The sequence below is a fragment of the Physeter macrocephalus genome, chromosome 18 (assembly GCF_002837175.3).
Source record: "Physeter macrocephalus isolate SW-GA chromosome 18, ASM283717v5, whole genome shotgun sequence".
Taxonomy (NCBI): Eukaryota; Metazoa; Chordata; class Mammalia; order Artiodactyla; family Physeteridae; genus Physeter; species Physeter macrocephalus.
The window spans coordinates 40,724,156-40,742,659 of NC_041231.1; the positions used below are offsets into that span (position 1 = coordinate 40,724,156).

Here is an 18,504-nt window from a genome sequence, read left to right on the forward strand (position 1 = left end):
CCCCTAGCTGACCACAGACAGCCCTGCTCCGGGCTCCAAGCTCCCGAAGGGCCTACATTCTGTCGTTACCTTTGGTCGAGGTGCGCGCGTTTGGATCCGATCACTCTCTCTAGACTCTGAGCAGCACCTGGAGGGCCAGGCCACGTGTCACATTCATCCCTGTGTTCCCAGTCTGGCCGGGAACTCAGCTGCCCTCGGCCTCTTGGAGAGTCGTTCTCCTGAAAGTCTCCAGTGAGGCTGGACTTCTGCTATCCAGGACAATGGGAGCCTCAGAGGCAGGGTCTTATCCCTTCCTAGTGGGGGCTGGGTCCTTCTGGGCCATCCCAGGGCCCTGCCAGCCCCTAGACCTTCCAGAGTGGCTACCATGTGCCGGCCATACCCATGTTCTTCTGAGCAAAGTGACCCAGTGACCCTCCTGCTCGGCCGCTACTGAACAGTGTTGATGAGGATGCCGGAGCACAGGACAGCTAATTTATGGATCGTACCATGGTCTGGACTGAAAGCCAAAGAGTGCACTTGACTGTGAGATGTACAGAGAGAGTTGACTGCTGAGGGCAGAGAAACAGAGTGAGAAGGCAGAAAGCAGAAGCTCTGAGGCAGCAGAAGCCACAAGGAAAGAGTGGACTAGTGACTGGAAGTGGCAGGAGCCACAGAAGTAATGACAGAGAGTTGCAAAGTCAGCAAAACAATAGCGGATCAACAAAGGGAGCTGCTGAGGCCCGGCTGCGGGTCCCTGCTCTCCTCAGGCCTCCTGAATCCTGACCCACACTGCCGGCGGGCACCGAGTTCAGGGCTGACACCTGGGAGCAGAGAGAAGGGCCCTGCAGTCTGGCTCCCAGGACATCTAGTTCATGAGGTCATCTTTAGCATCTATGGTCACTGACCACTGGGCTCTTGGGGCCGTGGCAGGGGTGGCAGAACTATTGTCCTGCCAGCATTGCCCAGTGGGTCTTCCTCACGGCCCTGCAGCTGCCTGAGGAGCTTTCCCCAGCCCCTCTCCTCCAGGCTACTGCCTCATCCTCCAATACTTGGAGTTTTGTGGGAGGGACAACTCAAAGTAGGAAATTCTGAGGTTGCTCAAGAGGCCCCTGAGGGACAGCTGGGGACTTGGAGGGACCCAGAGTCATCATACAGAATTTCGAATTAAAGGAATCTAGGAAATCTTCAGGTTCACCCCATTTCCACTCTAGAGGATGGGAAAAGGAGGCCCCAGTTGGGCGGACTTTGCTGAGGGTGACCAGCTAGCTGGCAGCCCGTGGCTCTCCCTTGAGAAGCCCAGGATACTCCAGACGGTGGGCTGGGCTCTGAAATTCCACTGGCTGCCCCTCAGGGCTCTGTGTCCCTGGGCCTGGGGCAGCTCTGGACCTCAGCATTTGTGTGGTTGATCTGAGCCCTCATGGGCCTCATCTGGAATGGGAACTGGACAGAAGCCAGAAAAAGCAGAAACCCTTTGAAAAGGAGTGGGTGGAGGCCTATCAACCTTCGCCAAAAGGGCCAGTGGCTCCCCAAAGTGCAAGTTCATCTCCACACACCCTGTAATGTCACATTTTAACTGGGCCCCTAGACAAGGCCCAGGGAAGGCGTTCTGAAGGGGTTATTCCAGGCATCAGTGTGAGGAGTCAGTGGGCTGCTATTCCTGGCCCCTGAAATCACAGCTTCTGGGCAGTGGCCATCTCTGCTTTGGGGAAATGTGCCTGCTCTCACAGGTTCCAAACCCCCAGCTGGGAAATCCAGTGGAGGATGGAGGCCTGGGAACTGCCCCCTGAGGCTCTGACCCCATTAGGTGACCCTCAGCTCCTGGCAGAACTTCTTCAGGACCCCAAGTCCATATATATTTCATGTATTTCTTTCACATGTTCGTGTTAAGTGATAGTTTGGGATATCCAGAACCAAATCCCAACAGGCTTTGGCCATCAGCCACCCAGCCTGATGGGAATATTTACATGGGGTGGTTAAGCACATAGATGCTGACTCCAGATAGCACGGGTTCAAATCCCAGCTCCGCCACTTAAAAGATGAGTGATTTTGGACAAATTACCTAACCTCGGCTGTAAGTAGTCATGATAAAAGTATCCCCCAGGGCTGTTGGGAGCATACATTTAATTAATTCAGCAAAGGCACTTAGAACAGTTCCTGGCTACAGGAAGCACTGGGGCAGCTGCAGCTATTGCGGGTTGTTCCTATACGTGCTGCCAGAGTGTCCTTTGGTCTCTGGACCTGTAGGGGAAGCAGTGTGCACGGGACACCCAGGACAGTCAGAGGGCATGGGGCCAGGCAGCTGCAGAGAACAGGGTGGGGTGGGGGCAGAGTTGGTGCCGGCTCCCGCCCAGCCTCCTGGTCTGCTGTGACTCCTGAGCCCTTCTAGGAGCAACCTCTTGGGTTGCCTCCCTACCACACCCCCCTCCCCCAAAGCAGCCAGCCTGGGCTGGACATAGCCTCTCTTTAATGGAAGTCATGAGTGCTTCGACATAGGAGAACAGCTTGGACAGGGAGGTGTGGCCTGGGCAGCAGGTCACGCTCCTCCTCTGCCATGGTCCCAAGGGAGAATGGGTGTGCTGGCTGGGGGCTCAGAAGATGTTGGGGACGATATAGTCAGTGTGAACACCGTCGATCAGCCCATCCCCGTTGTTGTGGATGAACCAGCAGGTCACCTCAGCCCCATGCCGGGGGTCTTTGCTGTAGTCTTTTTGCAAGCCCCTGAGGAGAGACAAGCCAGCTGGGGTCACCTTTGGAATCTGGCAGGGCTGCACCGCCACAGGAAGCCCACCTCAACCCTGTGACACCTGGAGGAAGGCCTGGAGCAACGATGGGGAAGGCCAAGGGCAGAGATGCTGGGAGAGCAGCCCACCCACCTGGTGACCGTCAGCTGGCGTTCCTTCACCACCATTGTGGCGTCTGTCTTTGTGGGGTCAGAGCCTGGGTGGAGGTCGAACACTTTATAATCAAAGGGATGGAAGAATTGTCCTGGAAAGGCATATGGGAGACAGCAGTTACCATCGAGGGCCTTGCTGCCTTGTACTCAGTAGGTGCTCACTGGAGGCTTAGAGAGTTGCTTAAACAATTGTTTTTCAAGGGCTTGACTGTTTCTATAAATTTTGGCATCAAAAGCCAGCCTTAGTTCACTTGCTTATAAAGAAGCAGATATATTGCCTGGTGGTTGTACCTCCTGTCTTTTTGGACCAATTCCAAAGGAATCTGGCTGGGGAGAGAGGGTTGAGGGGTAGAGAACAGGGTCTGCAGGAAGGCCACAAGGAGAAGCAGTGTGGCCGATGACCCATCCCACTCAGGAGGTCTCTGGGAGTCCACTGGACCTTTCCATTTGCCAATCGGACTTCTCCTCACTCGCTCCCAGGCTCACTTAACCTTTAGCTTCACTGTGTTTGATTGCAGCCTTTTCGTGGGACAAGCCTTCACCGGGACCCTCTTTGGAACTCTGAGCCTTGTAGGCCGCGTTGGAGGTGGGCCTAGCCTGGTGACCCGCTGCAAAGCTGACCCAGGGTAAGTCCTCTGGTTTCAACACCCCACCCCACAGATCTGCCCGCCTAGCCAGGCGTACCCAGCAGCCCGTGTGTCCGTGCTGACATCCGGTGACTATCCAGCACGTAGAAGCCCAGGAAGTCCTGGCAGATGGCACTCCCCTTCCATACCCGGTGCAGGACGACCTCGAAGGTGCCCCCGTCCTCCACGGACACCACCAGGTTCCTCTTCCTGTTGATGGTCACCACCACCCTGTGGGGCCAGGTGCCATGAGGGCAGGTGTGGCTGCACTGCACCCCCTCCATTCAGCTGCTCTTGTCCTTGAGACCCAGCTCTTATGAACCCCTCTCCCCGCAGGGGGTTGACGGTTACCTGCTCCATGCTCCTTCCCACTTGTTGCTATTGTGTATGGGGCCCTTACAATGTGCTAGGCCCTGTGCTAAGCCCTCCACGCAAACTGCATCATTCAATTCCCACTCTGATCCTGTGAGGACTGAGGCTCAGAGAGGTTAAAAAACTTGCTCAAGGTCACACAGCTGTTGAGGGGCAGAGCCAGGACTTGGACTCCAGCCTGTCTATTACGAGTCTGTGTTCTTTGACTCCCACTTATCATCTGTGTGCTCCATACCGGACTCTGCCCACCTCTTCCTATAGCTCTGCTGCCCAGCAATGGGCTCTGGTGCTCAGCAGAGTTTGTTGAACGAATGAATGAGTGAAGGAAGGAAGAAACACTAGACAAGGCATACTAAGACAGGGGCTGAAAGAGAAACCTAGAGAACGCTGGAGTTCAGCAGAGGAAGGGACTAGGATGGCTTCAGGGAAGAGGTGGCCAATGCGCTGGGCCTGGGAAGATGAGTCGGCTTGGTTTGGTGGAGCCAGGGGTGGACTGCAGGGTGAGGGTGCCACGGGAGCACAGACATCCAGGCAGCTGGGCCCGGAGCACGTGTCCAGCAATCAAGGGAAATTGGGAGTCAGGGGTGGGGAATGGTCCACGGGGCCCGACATGTCTGCATAGCCTACGCGAAGGCCACATGGACATCACACACTGACACAGCTCGGGGAATGAGGGCCCAGCAGGCTCGGGCAGCAGAGCTGGCTCTGAGGCTTCGTGCCTTGGTCTTCACCACACCCACCCCCGCCTCCCCTCCCAGGCCCCGGCCCCAGCCCGGTTACTCATTCTGCCGCAGTGAGGCCTGGTCCCTCCAGGAGAATATGGGTCCGCCGGAGCCAGGGTTCAGCGTAATGTTCTGAGGAGTCACTTCCAGCTGGAAGCCTGTTGCGGGGTTTGCGATCCCCAGCCGCCCGAAGTACGTGCCCTCATGCTTCCCAGGGCTCCTGGCCTCGTTGCCAATGAGCTGGCCGTTCACTGAGAAGCCTGCAGTGGGGTGAGGGGCCAGCCGGGTCAGGGCGGCCCAGCTCTCCCTAGAACCCCACCAGCCGGTCTTTGCTCCTGCCGCCCCCATGCCCACCCTCTTTGGGCTCTGAGGGCCTCACCACCCAAGGGGAGGGGCCTTCAGGGCAGGTGCAGGCCGCTCGCAGCACCGCCTCCCTCCCCTCCCGCCACACTAACTCTCTGAGACTTAGCCCTCGGTTCTGGGCCCTGAAGGAGGTGTCGCCTCCCCGAGGACAGGCCTTGGGCCTGCTCCTTCTCTGTGGACCCAGGCCCTGACACAGGGCAGGTCACAGTAGGTGCTGCAGGTCGGCCTCTCCACAGAAGCCTCCTCTGAACTGAGTAGCCAAAAGCCCCCTCCCCGTCTTCACTATCCCAACACAGCACGTCTCATGCTCGGAAATTATCAGCTAAGAATTTGTTCACCTGTTTATCTCCCTTCCCTAAACTCCACAAGAGCAAGGACTTTGTCTCGGTTCCCACTGTGTCCCCAGACCTTAGGATGTGCTCAACAAATATTAGCAGATGGCCTGACTGGACTGGGAGGGTGGGAGAAGTGGCCGATAGATGGAGAAGGCGTTGTTCCCATCACCTGAGCCCTGCTGGGGAGGTGGGCTCCAAGACCCCTGCAGCCATGCGGGGGGCGGGGGAGGGGGTGTGGCAGGGCCACTGCATCATTTATAGGATTCAGTACAAAACGAAAACGAGGGGCCCTCATTAAAAAAGTGTTAAGAGTTTCAAGATGCAACAGCAGAACATTCAATCAAGAATGGAGTCCTTCCAAGGGCAGGGTCCTGTGCACCTGCACAGGTCACGTGCCCATGAAGCAGGCCCTGTATAGGGCCCAGGCAGGTGGATGGGGCATGAAGGAGGCAGGCTGAGCCCAGCCAGGTGGTGGGTACACAGGGTGAGGGGAGTGGAGGCCACAGCCACTGTCCTTCCTGTTCAAGGCTGAACGTTGAGGACAGAGGAGCCCAGGCCCCACCCTCTCTGGCAGAGGGCATAATGTCACCCGTACCTGTGTCAGGGTCCTGCACCAGGCTCAGGACCACACCAGGCTCCTCGTTGATATTGAAGCACAGAGTGTCCTCTTTCTGGGGCACGTGGATGAGGAAGTGGGGGTCAGTGTCCACTGGGGGCACAGCATGGAGTCTATTAGATTGAGGATTAGGCACATGGGGCTGGCTGGGGAGAAGGGTTCAGTCAGGCAGGGGTGTCCCTCAGACCCTCCCAAGGACTCACCGCCAGTCACTTGGTTTGGCAAATGCTGGACCTCGGAGCTAGGGCGCGTCGGAGAAGGCTGCGAGGCCAACAGCATGAAGGCTGACGGGCAAGAGTGAACGGCACTTAGAAGGGAGGCAGCTGGGCCTTACCTGGAGCTGCTGCCTCCTTTTCTGAGGCCCCTCCCACCCAGGCGGGCTGGCCTGAGGCCACAGGGGCCGGAGTGGACACAGAGCCTTTGACACCTCTCGGGATGTGGGAGCGGAAGTTTGGCCCAGCACAGTGGCCTGGCCCCCTCTTGGTCTCCTTTCCTGGGAACTGGGAGGGGCTGGTGGCATAGGGGTGGGGAGGCCAGGCCAGGTCAGGGGGAGCGTTCTGACGGTTCCCAGTGAGAGGCAGCGAGGAACGCTGGAGCGGAGGAAGAAAACCTTAGGCTATCATTTCCTCATCAGGCAGATAGGTGATGACCCGGGCTTTGCTCAGGACTGAATGCACAGCCTGAGAGGTGGCCATGTGTGAAGTAGAGGGGTAGAGACCTGCGTCATCAGGATGGCTGCCACTTACTCTTTCCGGGTCCCACCATCTCTGTAGAGGACAACGATAGAGGACAGCATCACCCTCCCCACTCCACACGAAAGGCACGCGCCTCATTCCCCAAGTGCAGCTGGGCCCGGAGGCCAATCAGGCCTGGGCCCGCCCTCCTCCTGGGGGTTCCAGCCCTCCTGGTAGATGGACGCTCACACGTAGGGCCCCTAAGGAGGCTGGGGAGTGGAGGGGTTCAGGCTGAGCTAGAGCTCCCCGAGCACACAGGAGGCAGCAACTAGTTTGCAGCAAAGTAGGGAAGGGCATCTCGGGGAAGGAAGAGACCAAGAAAGGGTGGAGCAGGGCAGGGGGGTTGCTGTGTGCCTGGCGGCTGGAGCACATGCCACTTGCCCAGCCACCCGGAGCCCCTTGCGGAAATCAACGTGATTTAAAAACTCACCCAAGGGCAGAGAACCTGGAAAGGAGAGAAAGGAAAGAGAATTAATTGCCCAGGAGATTTTTGGCTCTCAGAAGCCTCCCCATGCCCACAGCCTCCCCTCTGCCAGCCCATACCCTCCAGGGGCTTGTCAATGAGGGGCTCCAGGCCGTCTTGGTCCGCCATGCCCCTGATGGTCATGGAGGTCAGCGGGGTCACAAACTGATAGGCCAGCGACATCTTTAGGGCCTCGGCTGACACGTTGGCCTTCTCTGCCCCCTCCAACTTCATCCTGCCAGAGAGATACTGGTTCCAAGCCCGCAGCTTGGATGACAATGGACTTGCACTCCCTCGTCCTTTCCTTCCTTTGTTCACTCTTTCAGCAAACGTTTACAAGGCCCCTGCAGTGCCCCCGCCCAGGGGCTGTCTTCAAGGACCTCATGATTTAAAGGCCTCCCTCAGAGACAACCTGGAGGTCTGGCAGGGCTGGGGGATGTGCCTCAGAAATACAGAGAATTCAATAGCTGTGAGATCCTGGCAAGTGGTCTAACCTCTCTGAACCTCGGTTTTGCTTGGCACGGTGTGAGGATTAAATGAGTGTGTCTGGACACAGCAGCCCCGCGGTAAAGGGAAGCCTCCCCCACAGCGGCTCAGGGGGGGCAAAAGGGGCTGCCCTGTGCCCCCAGCAGGCCCTGACCACACTACTGACTGCCTGGTTGATATTAACTCAGCGAGCAAACTCAGAGGCCGGTAACTCTGACCTGCTTGCAACCTCCAAGTCCTAGAACCGCCCCTCTGTAGTCCAAAGGCCCAGGGCTGGGGGGGTGCTCTGGGGTGGTCGTGCCCCTCCACCCCCCCGGCAGCCGCTGGGCTGGTACCGCTTGGCCAGCAGCTCCTGGATGGTGAGGTAGGCCCACAGGCGTTCGACGTGGTTCTCCAGCATGTGGCCCCGCTCTCGGAGCAGTTTCTTCATCTCTTCCTCGTCCACCAGGCAGGTCGTCTTGAAGTCTTGGCCCTCCTGAGGGAGGCAAGGGAGAGAGAGGTTGTGCGCCATGAGGGGCTCTGGGGGAGCCCCCCAGGCGGTAGGATGCTTCTGAGCATCCTACCCCCTGCCTTTCCTGAGCCTGCTCTCCCCGTCCTCTTCCATCCGTTCCTTCCACAAAAGTTACTAAGCACCCTCTGTGAGCCAAGTTGGGCCAGGCCCTGGGGATCCCAGGGATGGAGGATCAGGCCCTGCCCTCATGGAGTTACTCTCTCTGGGGGATGCCAGCAGGCACCCAGCCGATCCACCATGTAGCTGTTTCCACCACGCCCCGCTCCTCCGGATGCCCACCGCGGCCCCGTGCACCATTCAGCTTGCCACAGCTCACAAATGCGCCTTCTCTCCCCAGCTACAGTAACGGGGGCACCTCTTCACAAGGGCATCCCATGTACCAGGCACTGCATAAGCCTATTATGTGGATTATTTCGTTTACTCCACACAACTCTCCAGTACATTGTTAGCCCCACGGTACCGAAAGGCCTAGAGAACTGGACCCATTTGATCAACGTCACCCAACTGCAGCCAGGGTCTAGCTCAGCTTTCCTCACTCAAAGCCCGAGTCCTGAACCCTCAACTACACTGCATGGCTAGAGTCCAGGTCTCCGTGACACTCCCCACCACATACACACCGCAGTGTGCACACTGCGCCGTGGTGCAAAGCTGCATGTGCAGTAGGTGCTCAGGAAATAGTTGTCACTTGAGAAGAAAGAGGCTGGCCTCTCACACTCTCACGCTTTGGGAGGAATAACAGGTGGACCAGTTGGATACAAGGGACTACAGCTAATCAAGGCCATGTTGGCCCCACTCTAGCCTGCCCTCAGGATGCCTTCATTGGAAGAATGCTCGGCCCCTGGGGTGTGTGTGGCCTGCTGGGGTGAGGCACTGATCTGGGGAAAGAGAGGCTGCTGGGGGCACAGGTGTGGGGAGCGGCGTAGGTTTGGAGTCTCTGGGTCCCTCTCCACCCTCCGCAGCCCTCTGTTTACCCCATAGGCTTGCACGTCTGCCTTGAAGCTGCTCAGTCTGTGGTCAGCGATGCGCCCGGCCACTATGATCTCCGAGCCTTCGTAGTACTGTTTATGCTGGTGCTGGGTCAGGGCCGAGACGGCATCCCAGGGGTACTGCAACTCCACATCCCTCAGCAGAGGGTTGGCTACCTGCTCGTAGAAGCCCTGTGGGGATGGGGGTGCAGCCTCAGAGCTGGTGGATCGTCCTAGGCATCCAACAGGAAACCCACTCACAAAGTGGGGTGTTGGGATCCCTACTTTATATAAGGAATTGCAGGCTCAGGGCTTAAGTAACTGGTTCGAGGTCACACAGCTAATTCGAACCCCACACCAGAGCTTTATCTGCTCTGGGCTGATGGGTACGTGGCTGCCAAGGCCATGCTCCCCATGGCATGACTTTGGGAGCAGGGGGAGGAGGAGACCTGCAGCTGCTGGGTGGCATCATGGTCCTCGTAGATTCTCTGGACACGTCCGTTGTTCTCCAGGGACATGACCTCCAGGAACTTCAAGTCCACGTCATGGCCGAAACCCAAGTTGTAGAGTGGGAACTTGCCCCTGATGGCATCTTGGACGTTCTTGAGGATTTGGGTATGATCCGTCACCCCTGCAGCCACACAGCCAGGTAGGGACGGGATGCTGGCTCACAGGTGTGTGGGGCACGAGGGGACTTTGGGGCACCCTCTCTGGGGGCCAAGACTCCCATCTCAGACCATCTCCAGTCCCCACTGGCATCATGAGGCAACGCCTCTTGCTGGCTCACCTGGGTGACTGCAACATCCGCTCACAGAGCTCCTCGAAGACTTTGCCCATCTACATGGATCCATCGTGAGCAGATCTGCTTCTGCTCTAAACTCATGGCTCCTCGCTTGGCCTGTGAGGTCCTGCTGACCTTTCCACCCTGTTTCACCTACTCTGCATATGCCTACACTTCCCAGGCAGGCCCTGCCAGTGCACAAACCTTGTTTTGCTCAAGCTGCCCCTTCTGCCAGGGATCCCTTCCTGCTTCTCCTCCCCTCCTTCCAGATTAAGCTCAGGGGTCACTTCCTCCAACAGGCCTTCTGAGACCCTGCCTGGGCCAGGTGCCCCTTGTCTGTGCTCCTTCGGCCTTCTGACACGCTGTTCCTTCAGGGCCCTTGACAGAGCATCTGCTCCTGGGTCTGCCTCCCCCAGTGGACCCTGGGCTCCTTAAGGGCAAAGACGTGTCTTGTTCTCTTAGTGTCTCTCCTTGGTCCCTAGTCCTGTGCTTGGCACTCAGTCAGTGCTGAATCCATAGTTCATTAAAAGCCTAGGGTCCTGCCCAGCCTCCTGGGCCCTGTGCAACCCCGTGTCATGCAGAAACTTCCCCAGCTTCCCAACTCAGGACAAAACACCTTGGAGCTCCTGCAGACTTTGTGGTCTGAACTCTGCTTTTAAACCAGTGCTTGGCTTTGCCCTTAGCCTTTCTGCCCCCTGACAGCATCCCCATTGGTTGTATTTCCAAGTTCAGCTTGAATGCCTTTGGTAATGAAGAGATCACCACCTCCCAAGGTAGCCCTCGGGGCGTTTACCCTCTGTGGGCTCGCCATCTGTCAGCATGATGAGAATAGAGGCGTGGTTGCTGAGTTCTGGGAGGCTTCCCTGAGCTCTGTTCAAAATCTCAATTCCCTGGAGCAAACCTCCATTCAGGTTTGTAGCTGCAAAAAAAGAGAAAGCAGATCAGTGTATTCCCTGAATCTGAGGGGACAGAGGTGACATCAAGGTGGCCCCAGACCCCTGCCCTTACACCCGGCCAGAGAGAAGTGCTGCACAAAGTTCCGAGCTGCGTCCAGATTGGCGGCAGATGCCTGCACCAGCGAGCCCCTCCAGGACTGCACTGCAGACCCAAAGAGGACCAGGTCGAAGTAGTCCCCTGGCCGCAAGTCCCCCAGGATTTTAAGGAGCGCCTCCTTGGTCTGTAAGGACAGGACAGTCAGTGGAGGGGCAGGGCCCCAGGACACTGCCTTCTGTCATCTCCAGATACCCAGTTCAGAGATCCACAGGGTAGAGGTACATGGTGGACAAGCAGAAGGGGATGGACAGGACAGCCAGGTGGTGCCAGGAGAGGAGCATCCTACTGAGCTCTGGGATGTCTTGAGGGGGATGGAGAAGGCAAAGGGACCCAGTATGGGGAGGGGAAATGACCAGGAGTTCAAGGGGGTCAGGATTAAGACAGAGGACCCCAGGGGGCTGAGTTTCTAAAACTCTGATTGTCCAGCCATGCTTTCACTGCGCTATGGACAGGACACCCAGAGCACTGTGGGAGTGGGCTGTGCCCTGCTGCAAGCCACCTCCAGGGACCACTGTAATCACCCCTGCACGCCTCGGGTACAGGTCTCATCTTCCAAGCATCCCCCATTGGTAAACCCCACAACCGTATGGGCACTGCATTTTACTCCCATTTTTGCCATTGAGGAGAAGTGAATGCACTTGCCCACGGTTGCACAGTGAGAAAGTGGCTGATTCCAGAGCCCCTGACCACTGGGATATCCTGTTAAATTACCCTGCCTCTGACCAGGAGCAGAAGTCCCAAACCCAGACTCTGGAGGCAAAACCAGGGTGGGATGGGTGAAGGGGCTAAAGAAGCTCCTGCTGGCTAACTGTTTAGAGCCACAGTTTACCTGCTTCACTTTCTGGCCTTCCATGGAGGAGCTGATGTCAATCACAAAAACCACATTCTTGTTCAGTTTTGTCAGGTTTTGGGGAGCAAAGAAGTGGGCAAAGTGGTTATCGGCGACCTGAAACACAAAGGGACAAGTGAGGCCTCTCTCTCAAGCACCCTGCCCACCCTCTGAGTCTTGGGCAAGAAGCTTCCAGCTCACCAGGAGGTCACAGGCCTTGTCCCGATTGACATCGTAGGTCACCCTGAAGTCCCCATTTAGCAAGGTCGTAGAGCATGTGGGGCAGGATTGCTGCTGGCCCACCGTGGGACGGAAAAGCACATGACCCTGGAACCATCAAAGGTGTGAGGCATTACTGGTTTGCAATGACAACGTAAGATGTGTGTGTGTGTGTGTGTGTGTGTGTCTGAGTGTGTGTGAGTGTGAGTGAGTGTGTGTGTGGTGCACAGGCATAGGAATGAGTCTAGTGGGCCCCTCGCCCTGCTGCTGAGAGTATACACCTGTGGGTGGTAGGAGAGAAGACCTGTTTCTTTGCTCACATGCTTCTGAATCATTGGGATTTTCTTTGAGTATCATCACTTTGGATACACAATAAAAACAAAATAATAGCAGCATGAGAAGCATCAGCAACTCACACTGTCTAGTGAAAAAAGCAACACTGTGCTAGAAAATGAAACCTGCCTGGATAGACAAAGAGAAGGAAGAGCCCAGAGTGGGAGCTGCGGTCTGTTTGGACTTGGTGCTGGTGTTCAGGGAAATTGGGGGTGGTTTGTACTCAATACATTTCTATACTTTTGTACTTTCCACATTTTCTTTAAAGATGCTTTTCTTTTTACTTTTTGTTTGTTATAAAAGTAAAATATGCTCGTTAAAAAAAAATTTGAAAATTATTAGGAAGACAAAGACCATCCCCTTGGTCCCCTACTGAAAGCAAGCATGTTTGCTAACACTCTGGGGTATCATATTTTGTTTCAAAGGAACCCCTTCAAAACTGTAGGAAACATTTCTTTTAAGTGAATTGTTACGGAGTCACTACCAAAGGTGGGTGGGGAATAAACAGTTTGCTCCTGGCTCCAGTTGAGGGTAAGTTAGGAAGCAGGGCACTAGCTGGGTATCACCCACTCATATGCCACACTCCTCAGGACCTGGGGTAGGGGCAAGCAGGGGGCTTCTGGGATTCCCACAGATGGGTGGGAAGTGACAAGTGGCAAGTGGCTGGGTAGGCCAAAGCCCTTTCCAAACTTCATCATGTTTCCAAGAACACTGGGGCTTGGCAACCTGAGGTTTGCACATGTGCCCTATATTTCCATGAATGCTTTCTGGTTGGGATGAGACAGGCAAAGAGGAAACTGAGACGTAAGCAAGCCAGCAACTCACCCCAGACCAGGCAGCCGTTGTAGGCGCCCTCCCCAGCCTCAGCACACAGGCTTTTGCCAAGCGGCTCTGAGAATCAGGAGTGCTAAGTTCCCCTCTCTCTCTCCCTTAGGGTGGCCTGTCTGCAGCCATGCTGAGAAGTCTCTGAGGGCTCAGCCATCCCACGCACCTCTTTCCCTGAGAAGGACTTCTTGATGAGTTGGGCGGCCAGTTCCTTGGGGAGGAAGGAGGCCTGGGCATCCAGCTTGCTGATCCCCCGGGGCTCAAAGATGTCCACGTCGATCTGTGGCATTGAAGCAGTTCCTGTACCAAGGCTCCCGTTTGGGAGCCATTATCAAGTCTCAGCCAAGAGCCAACGTATATCCCGACCACTTACTGTGTGCAGCACCCACCCAGCTCTCAGCACAGGGCCTGGCATGTTGTAGGCACTCCAGAAATATTGGCCAAATGAAAATGTCCATGCCTGAGCCCCTCAACTCGGCCACCACTAAGGTGCCAGTAACAGTTACAGCCCCTCAGGCTGCCCAGGACTTCCTGGTTTACAAACTCCCTGGACATTCAATATCTCTCATGATCCTTGCGGCAGTTCTGGGACACGCAAAACCCCCATTTGACAGATGAGCCAGCCAAGGCTCAGAAGAAGGAGGAGGTTGGAGGGTTCAGGGAGCTCCCTGCCCATGAACAGCCATCAGAGCCCACCCTAAGGAGTCAGTCCCCTCCCTGTGTGCACAGGCCCAGGGCTGCAGGGTGCCGGCCCAGGGTGCCGAACCAATGCTCAGAGCCGCAGAGAGGGAGAGACAGGAGCCCAGCTCCTGAGACCTTGACCCTGCATGTGGTCACCAGCGACCTACCTCAAAATGCTGCACCAGCTGCTTGGGCTTGACCTTGATGACAATGTCATACTGCATAAGCTTTCGCCTCAGCACCTCCTCGTAGGTCAGCCGGAACGTGGCCTTGCTCCGGGGACCGATGGTGACCTGGATGGCAAACTGCTCCATTGTTCTCCCTGAGGCCCTGGATGTGCCACCAGTGGCAACAACAAACAGACAAATGGTAAGTGATATGGAGGTCCTTGTCACCTAAAGCATGGCCCTCAGAGTCAGTTTCTCGTATTTTCGTGCTGCTCCCAGCTTTCCTTGACCCTCACCCTTGTCTTAGCTGGCTGGCCAGGGTCAGGGCCCCACTTCTCCAGAGGCCTCGTCCAGTGCACCTGTGCCAGCAGTGGATTTGGGCAGTTTGCTCCCTTCCCATCAGCCTGGGCTGCCCTCCACCCAAGGCATCCATCCTGGCAGGGGAGGGGGCAGCACCAGGGATTGGGCCAGCAGGGCCCAGAACTCACCTGACAAGGCCGGCATTCTCTCCTGAGATGGCCGCTTTCCGGTACTGCTTCCATGCAGTCACTTTGTCCTTTATGTCCCCGAGGAATGCATTTTCACCTGCTGTGCTACAGGGAGGAAGAAGCCCTCAGGGAGGTGCCCCTCCCCAACCACACAGGGCCTTCATATTGGAGGTGCTCCCAGCCCAGGCACTAAGGAGGCCCTGTCCAGGTGAGCACGTGTGAGAGGGCGTCTCCTGCCGGCCTCCCGCTGCCCCCAGAGCTGCTCAGGGAGGTGGGCAGCCACAGCCACGGAGTCCAGCAAGAAACAGTGGGTGCCAGCCTGTGCTCCTTGGGCCCTAGGCTGAAAACACACTGTCAGAGGCTCTAGTTTGCTCTCTAAGATGGGAGCCCAGAGCAGACCTAAAGGGCTTTTCAGTCCTTCAGAGCTGGAGCTGGCCTGTGGCCCTTGGGGACGAGGGGATGGGCTGCCCTGTTGGGCCACTCAGAGCCGTGGTTTCGGTCTGGGCCTGGTGAACCAGGCAGGCACGCACATAGCAAAGTCACTGATGAAGGCCGTCCTGGGGATTTCCACATCGAAGGCCACTTCCTTGGCTTCGTCAGCGTTGTTGACCACTTGGCTGGTGATGACACAGTGGGCAAAGCGAGAGGTGACTTTGCAGTTGACTTTCAAACTCCGGATGACTACGCCATCGACGGCCTAAAGTGGGACGTTCGGGAGGTGGCTGGGATGGGGGCTCAGCCACGGAGACCTCGGCACCCAGCTGTGACACAGGTGCTGTCCCTATGCCTGAGGCAATGCCGTGGGGCCTGCAGGGGGTGGGCGAGCCCCCATCTGGAGGAGGCGGGAGTCCCTCTGCCCAGGGGCGCACCTCGAAGCCCAGGGGAAACAGACTGTAATAAAGGCCCACCCCAGACCCCTGTGCTGAGATCCTCACTCACTGTGTCCAAAGCCGGTCGCTTCTGTAAAACAAAACCGGGACAGGTGTGAGTGCGAGCGCTCAGGGGACCAGGGCCTATCCGTTAAGGGACGGGAGTGGGACACAGCCTGTGTCCTCGACGCCTTGGCCTCACTTCCCCCGTGCTGCTGGGAGGTCCTCTCCATTCAGAGGAGGTCGAGGTGGGTGGGGAGAGCCCCGGTCTCTGGAGCCCCTTCCAGGCTCAGCTGCCTGTTTCTGGCCCAGGGGTTTACCCACATACCTTGCCGCCTTTGGGACTGCGTGTGGGTGAACCCTGAGCGGGCATGGCCTGCAGGGTGAGCAGGGACGCCAGGCACACACACAGCAGCCCCCGAATCCCCATCGTGCCGTGCATGGCCTCGAGGCTTCTGCTGCCTGTCACTTCACTCAGACCATTAATCAATAAAATGCTGGATAAACATGGATTAAACATTAGACAAGGTGAAGGCAAATATTACAATTTGGGGGATGACAAATAGACAGTGAAAGCTTTCTCCTTAGGGGGATTCCCAGCTGTGCAAACTCCTGACCAGACTCAGACTGTGCCCCTTGGTTAGAGCTACACTCAGCCGCCATGAATTTTGAAGACCCAGACAGCTCATTTAATCCCGGCTCCGTGGCACAGGGCCAGCACCAGTGATACTGGGGCAGGCATCAAGAAGCCACAGTTAAAAATGGATTTCTCAACTTCGTTAGGTGTTCCTTTCAAAATGCTTTAAGCATCAACAAACTTTTCAGACAGTCACACTTTGGCCAGGGAGGCAGATACGGTGGCTTACAAAGGGTCTGCCCACGTCCTTGTTTCTGATGGCACCAACTCTAGCAGTTCTGCCAGAGGCGGTCTGGACAGTTCTGGGGATACTTAATGGGTGACACACCCTTTAGGCCAGTCAGCTTTGTAAAGAAGAGCAGAAGTAAGCCTCATCATTCCAGGACATAGTGGAGACAAAAGATGAATGCTATGCTTTCATGATGAAGGACAGACTACAAGCCATGCGTCGCTCTCAGCCCTTTATGATCTAATTTTATCCTCAGGGTGTCCCTGGGACGTTGGTCCCACAGCAAATGAAAGAGCAGGTATCCAAACCCAAATCTTTCAGACTCCAAAGCCCAAGCCTATCATGTAATGACAGAAATGTCCTCTGCATTATTAGGAAGAAAGAAGAAGCAGTCAAAGATCCCAGAGACCCATCTTGTAGCTGCAGTTTCTTAAGTTTTATGCACAAACCCTGTCTGTCCCCCACAAGCCGTACACACTGGGCAGACATGGCCCCTGGTCAACCCACTCCGTGGCCCTGGTTGGGATGTACTGGCTGCTGTGACCCTGATATGGTGAGGGGGCCCAGAGGCTTCTTTGATCTCTGTTTGCTTGTCCTGGACTTTGTCTCACAGAGCAGCTTCTGGGAAAGGACTTATTGTCCCCAGGCCAGAATACCCTTCTTGCCTGTCTTCTGGCCTTTGCGGGATATGAGATGGATCAACGTGAAACTGTACATTAGGGGTTCTGTTGATTTTCTGCACCAGTATCGACCAAGCCCTGTGTTGGGTTGGGTATAGTGCCAGGCACTAGGACACCACAGTGATGAAGCTCAAGTGCCTCCCTGTGTTCAGTGAGCTAATGCCTTGGGAAAAGGAGTCAGACAAGTCAAAGGAAGCCCAGTGAATCCCAGGAGTGGCCAGAAGCTAAAGAGGAGCCTGAGGAAGCTGTAGAAATCTGGAAGGGGTGGAGCTCATCCCCTGCAGGGCCTTGGAGAAGCCTCCCAGAGGAGGTGCCTAGCAAATAGAGCTGCGCTTGGGAAGGACGGGTGGGAAGGGGAGAAAGAGGAAAGCAGATGGGTAAGTGTGCAGCATGATTGGGGAAGGTGCAGGTGTCTGTGATGGGAGCAGTACCTGATGAAGAGGGTGGGGAAGGAGGCTGGGAAATGGCTTGGGACCAGCTGGCACAGGGGTCCCGTCTTTTGAGTAGGAAACGCTAACAATATTTTGAGCAGGTGCATGGCAAGATCAAGACTGGGCTGTTGGGAGATGGCTAGTTCCAAGCCTGTGCCGTAGAGGTGATAGAAATGCACTTATATTGCATGGCCGGGAGAAAGGGCATGGGCAGTGCTAACAGTGACTAGCACCTGGCCCACTTCTCAGCATCTTTTTTTTTTTTTTTTTTTGCCGTACATGGGCCTCTCACTGTTGTGGCCTCTCCCGTTGCGGAGCACGGGCTCCGGACGCGCAGGCTCGGCGGCCATGGCTCACGGGCCCAGCCGCTCCGCGGCATGTGGGATCTTCCTGGACCGGGGCACGAACCCGTGTCCCCTGCATCGGCAGGTGGACTCTCAACCACTGCGCCACCAGGGAAGCCCTCTCAGCATCTTTTGTGCCTTAGTTTGCTTACTGCTTACAGCTACCCCCAGGAAATGGATACTGTTATTGTTCCCATGTGACAGATGAAGAAGATTGGTTGACTCACCCTGTGGTTGTGTGTGTGTGTGGAGGGGGAGGGGGATGGGTGGACAGGAAGCAGCTGAAGTTGCTAAAGATTGAGCCTGGGGGTTTGAGAGGGTGCCCATGCTGCTGGTGCCTGTGGGACAGCACGTAGGCCCAGACCTGCTCAGACCCCTCGGTCTGATGTATCCAAACTGAACTCATGACCTTTCTTGCCCCCCACCACCAAGCCTGGTCTTCTTCCTCTTGTTGTCCATCCCAGTGAAGGCCACCACCATCCATCCATGCATCCAAGCCAGAAAGCTGGGTGGCATCCTGGATGGCTCCCTCCCCTAAACTCTCAACCTCCTCCCCACCCCATCTCCAACCCTCTAAATATCTTTTTGGTCCATTCACTTTTCTCCAAATCCCCAGTCACCACCGAGTCTACCACCCTCATCTCTCACCTAGATGGCTGCTCCCCCTACTTCCACTCTGCTCCCACAGTCTACCCTCTGGCAGCAGCCAGAGTCATTATTTTATTTTATTATTTATTTATTTATTTATTTATTTATTTATTTATTTATTTATTTTTGCGGTACGTGGGCCTCTCACTGTTGTGGCCTCTCCCGTTGCGGAGCACAGGCTCCGGACGCGCAGGCTCAGCGGCCATGGCTCACGGGCCCAGCCGC

General features: G+C 56.3%; 2 protein-coding genes across 4 annotated transcripts in view; one reads left to right on the forward strand and one right to left on the reverse strand.

The window, feature by feature from the left end:
* Positions 1–897: 897 nt before the first annotated feature.
* ITIH1 (inter-alpha-trypsin inhibitor heavy chain 1) lies at positions 898–18,498 on the reverse strand. The gene is made up of 22 exons (XM_007117984.3): positions 15,639–18,498; positions 15,381–15,401; positions 14,972–15,138; positions 14,442–14,546; positions 13,954–14,116; positions 13,272–13,385; positions 11,930–12,055; positions 11,729–11,845; positions 10,855–11,023; positions 10,640–10,765; positions 9,515–9,696; positions 9,072–9,257; positions 7,925–8,064; positions 7,184–7,338; positions 7,071–7,085; positions 6,653–6,673; positions 6,110–6,190; positions 5,886–5,999; positions 4,651–4,852; positions 3,557–3,729; positions 2,853–2,964; positions 898–2,697 (listed from the first exon to the last, which is right to left on the reverse strand). Exons 1-22 carry the CDS (start codon positions 15,828–15,830, stop codon positions 2,568–2,570), a joined length of 2,811 nt encoding a protein of 936 aa, XP_007118046.2. The 5' UTR covers positions 15,831–18,498; the 3' UTR covers positions 898–2,567.
* Positions 14,034–18,504, forward strand: part of NEK4 (NIMA related kinase 4) — a 62,140-nt gene continuing 57,669 nt past the window's right edge. For all 3 annotated transcript variants that reach the window (XM_028479051.2, XM_028479052.2, XM_028479050.2), the window contains exon 1: positions 14,034–14,155. The gene's annotated coding sequence lies outside the window, so the exon portion shown is untranslated. The remainder of the gene's footprint in view (positions 14,156–18,504) is intronic.

Excerpts from the sequence above, each read along its gene's own strand:
- ITIH1 (XM_007117984.3), bottom strand. The coding sequence starts at position 15,830 with ATGTTTAATCCATGTTTATCCAGCATTTTATTGATTAATGGTCTGAGT. Across the intron at positions 13,386-13,953 it reads AGCTGGTGCAGCATTTTGAG|ATCGACGTGGACATCTTTGA; the intron begins GTAGGTCGCTGG and ends TCAATGCCACAG. Across the intron at positions 6,000-6,109 it reads GCCAAACCAAGTGACTGGCG|TGGACACTGACCCCCACTTC; the intron begins GTGAGTCCTTGG and ends CTGTGCCCCCAG.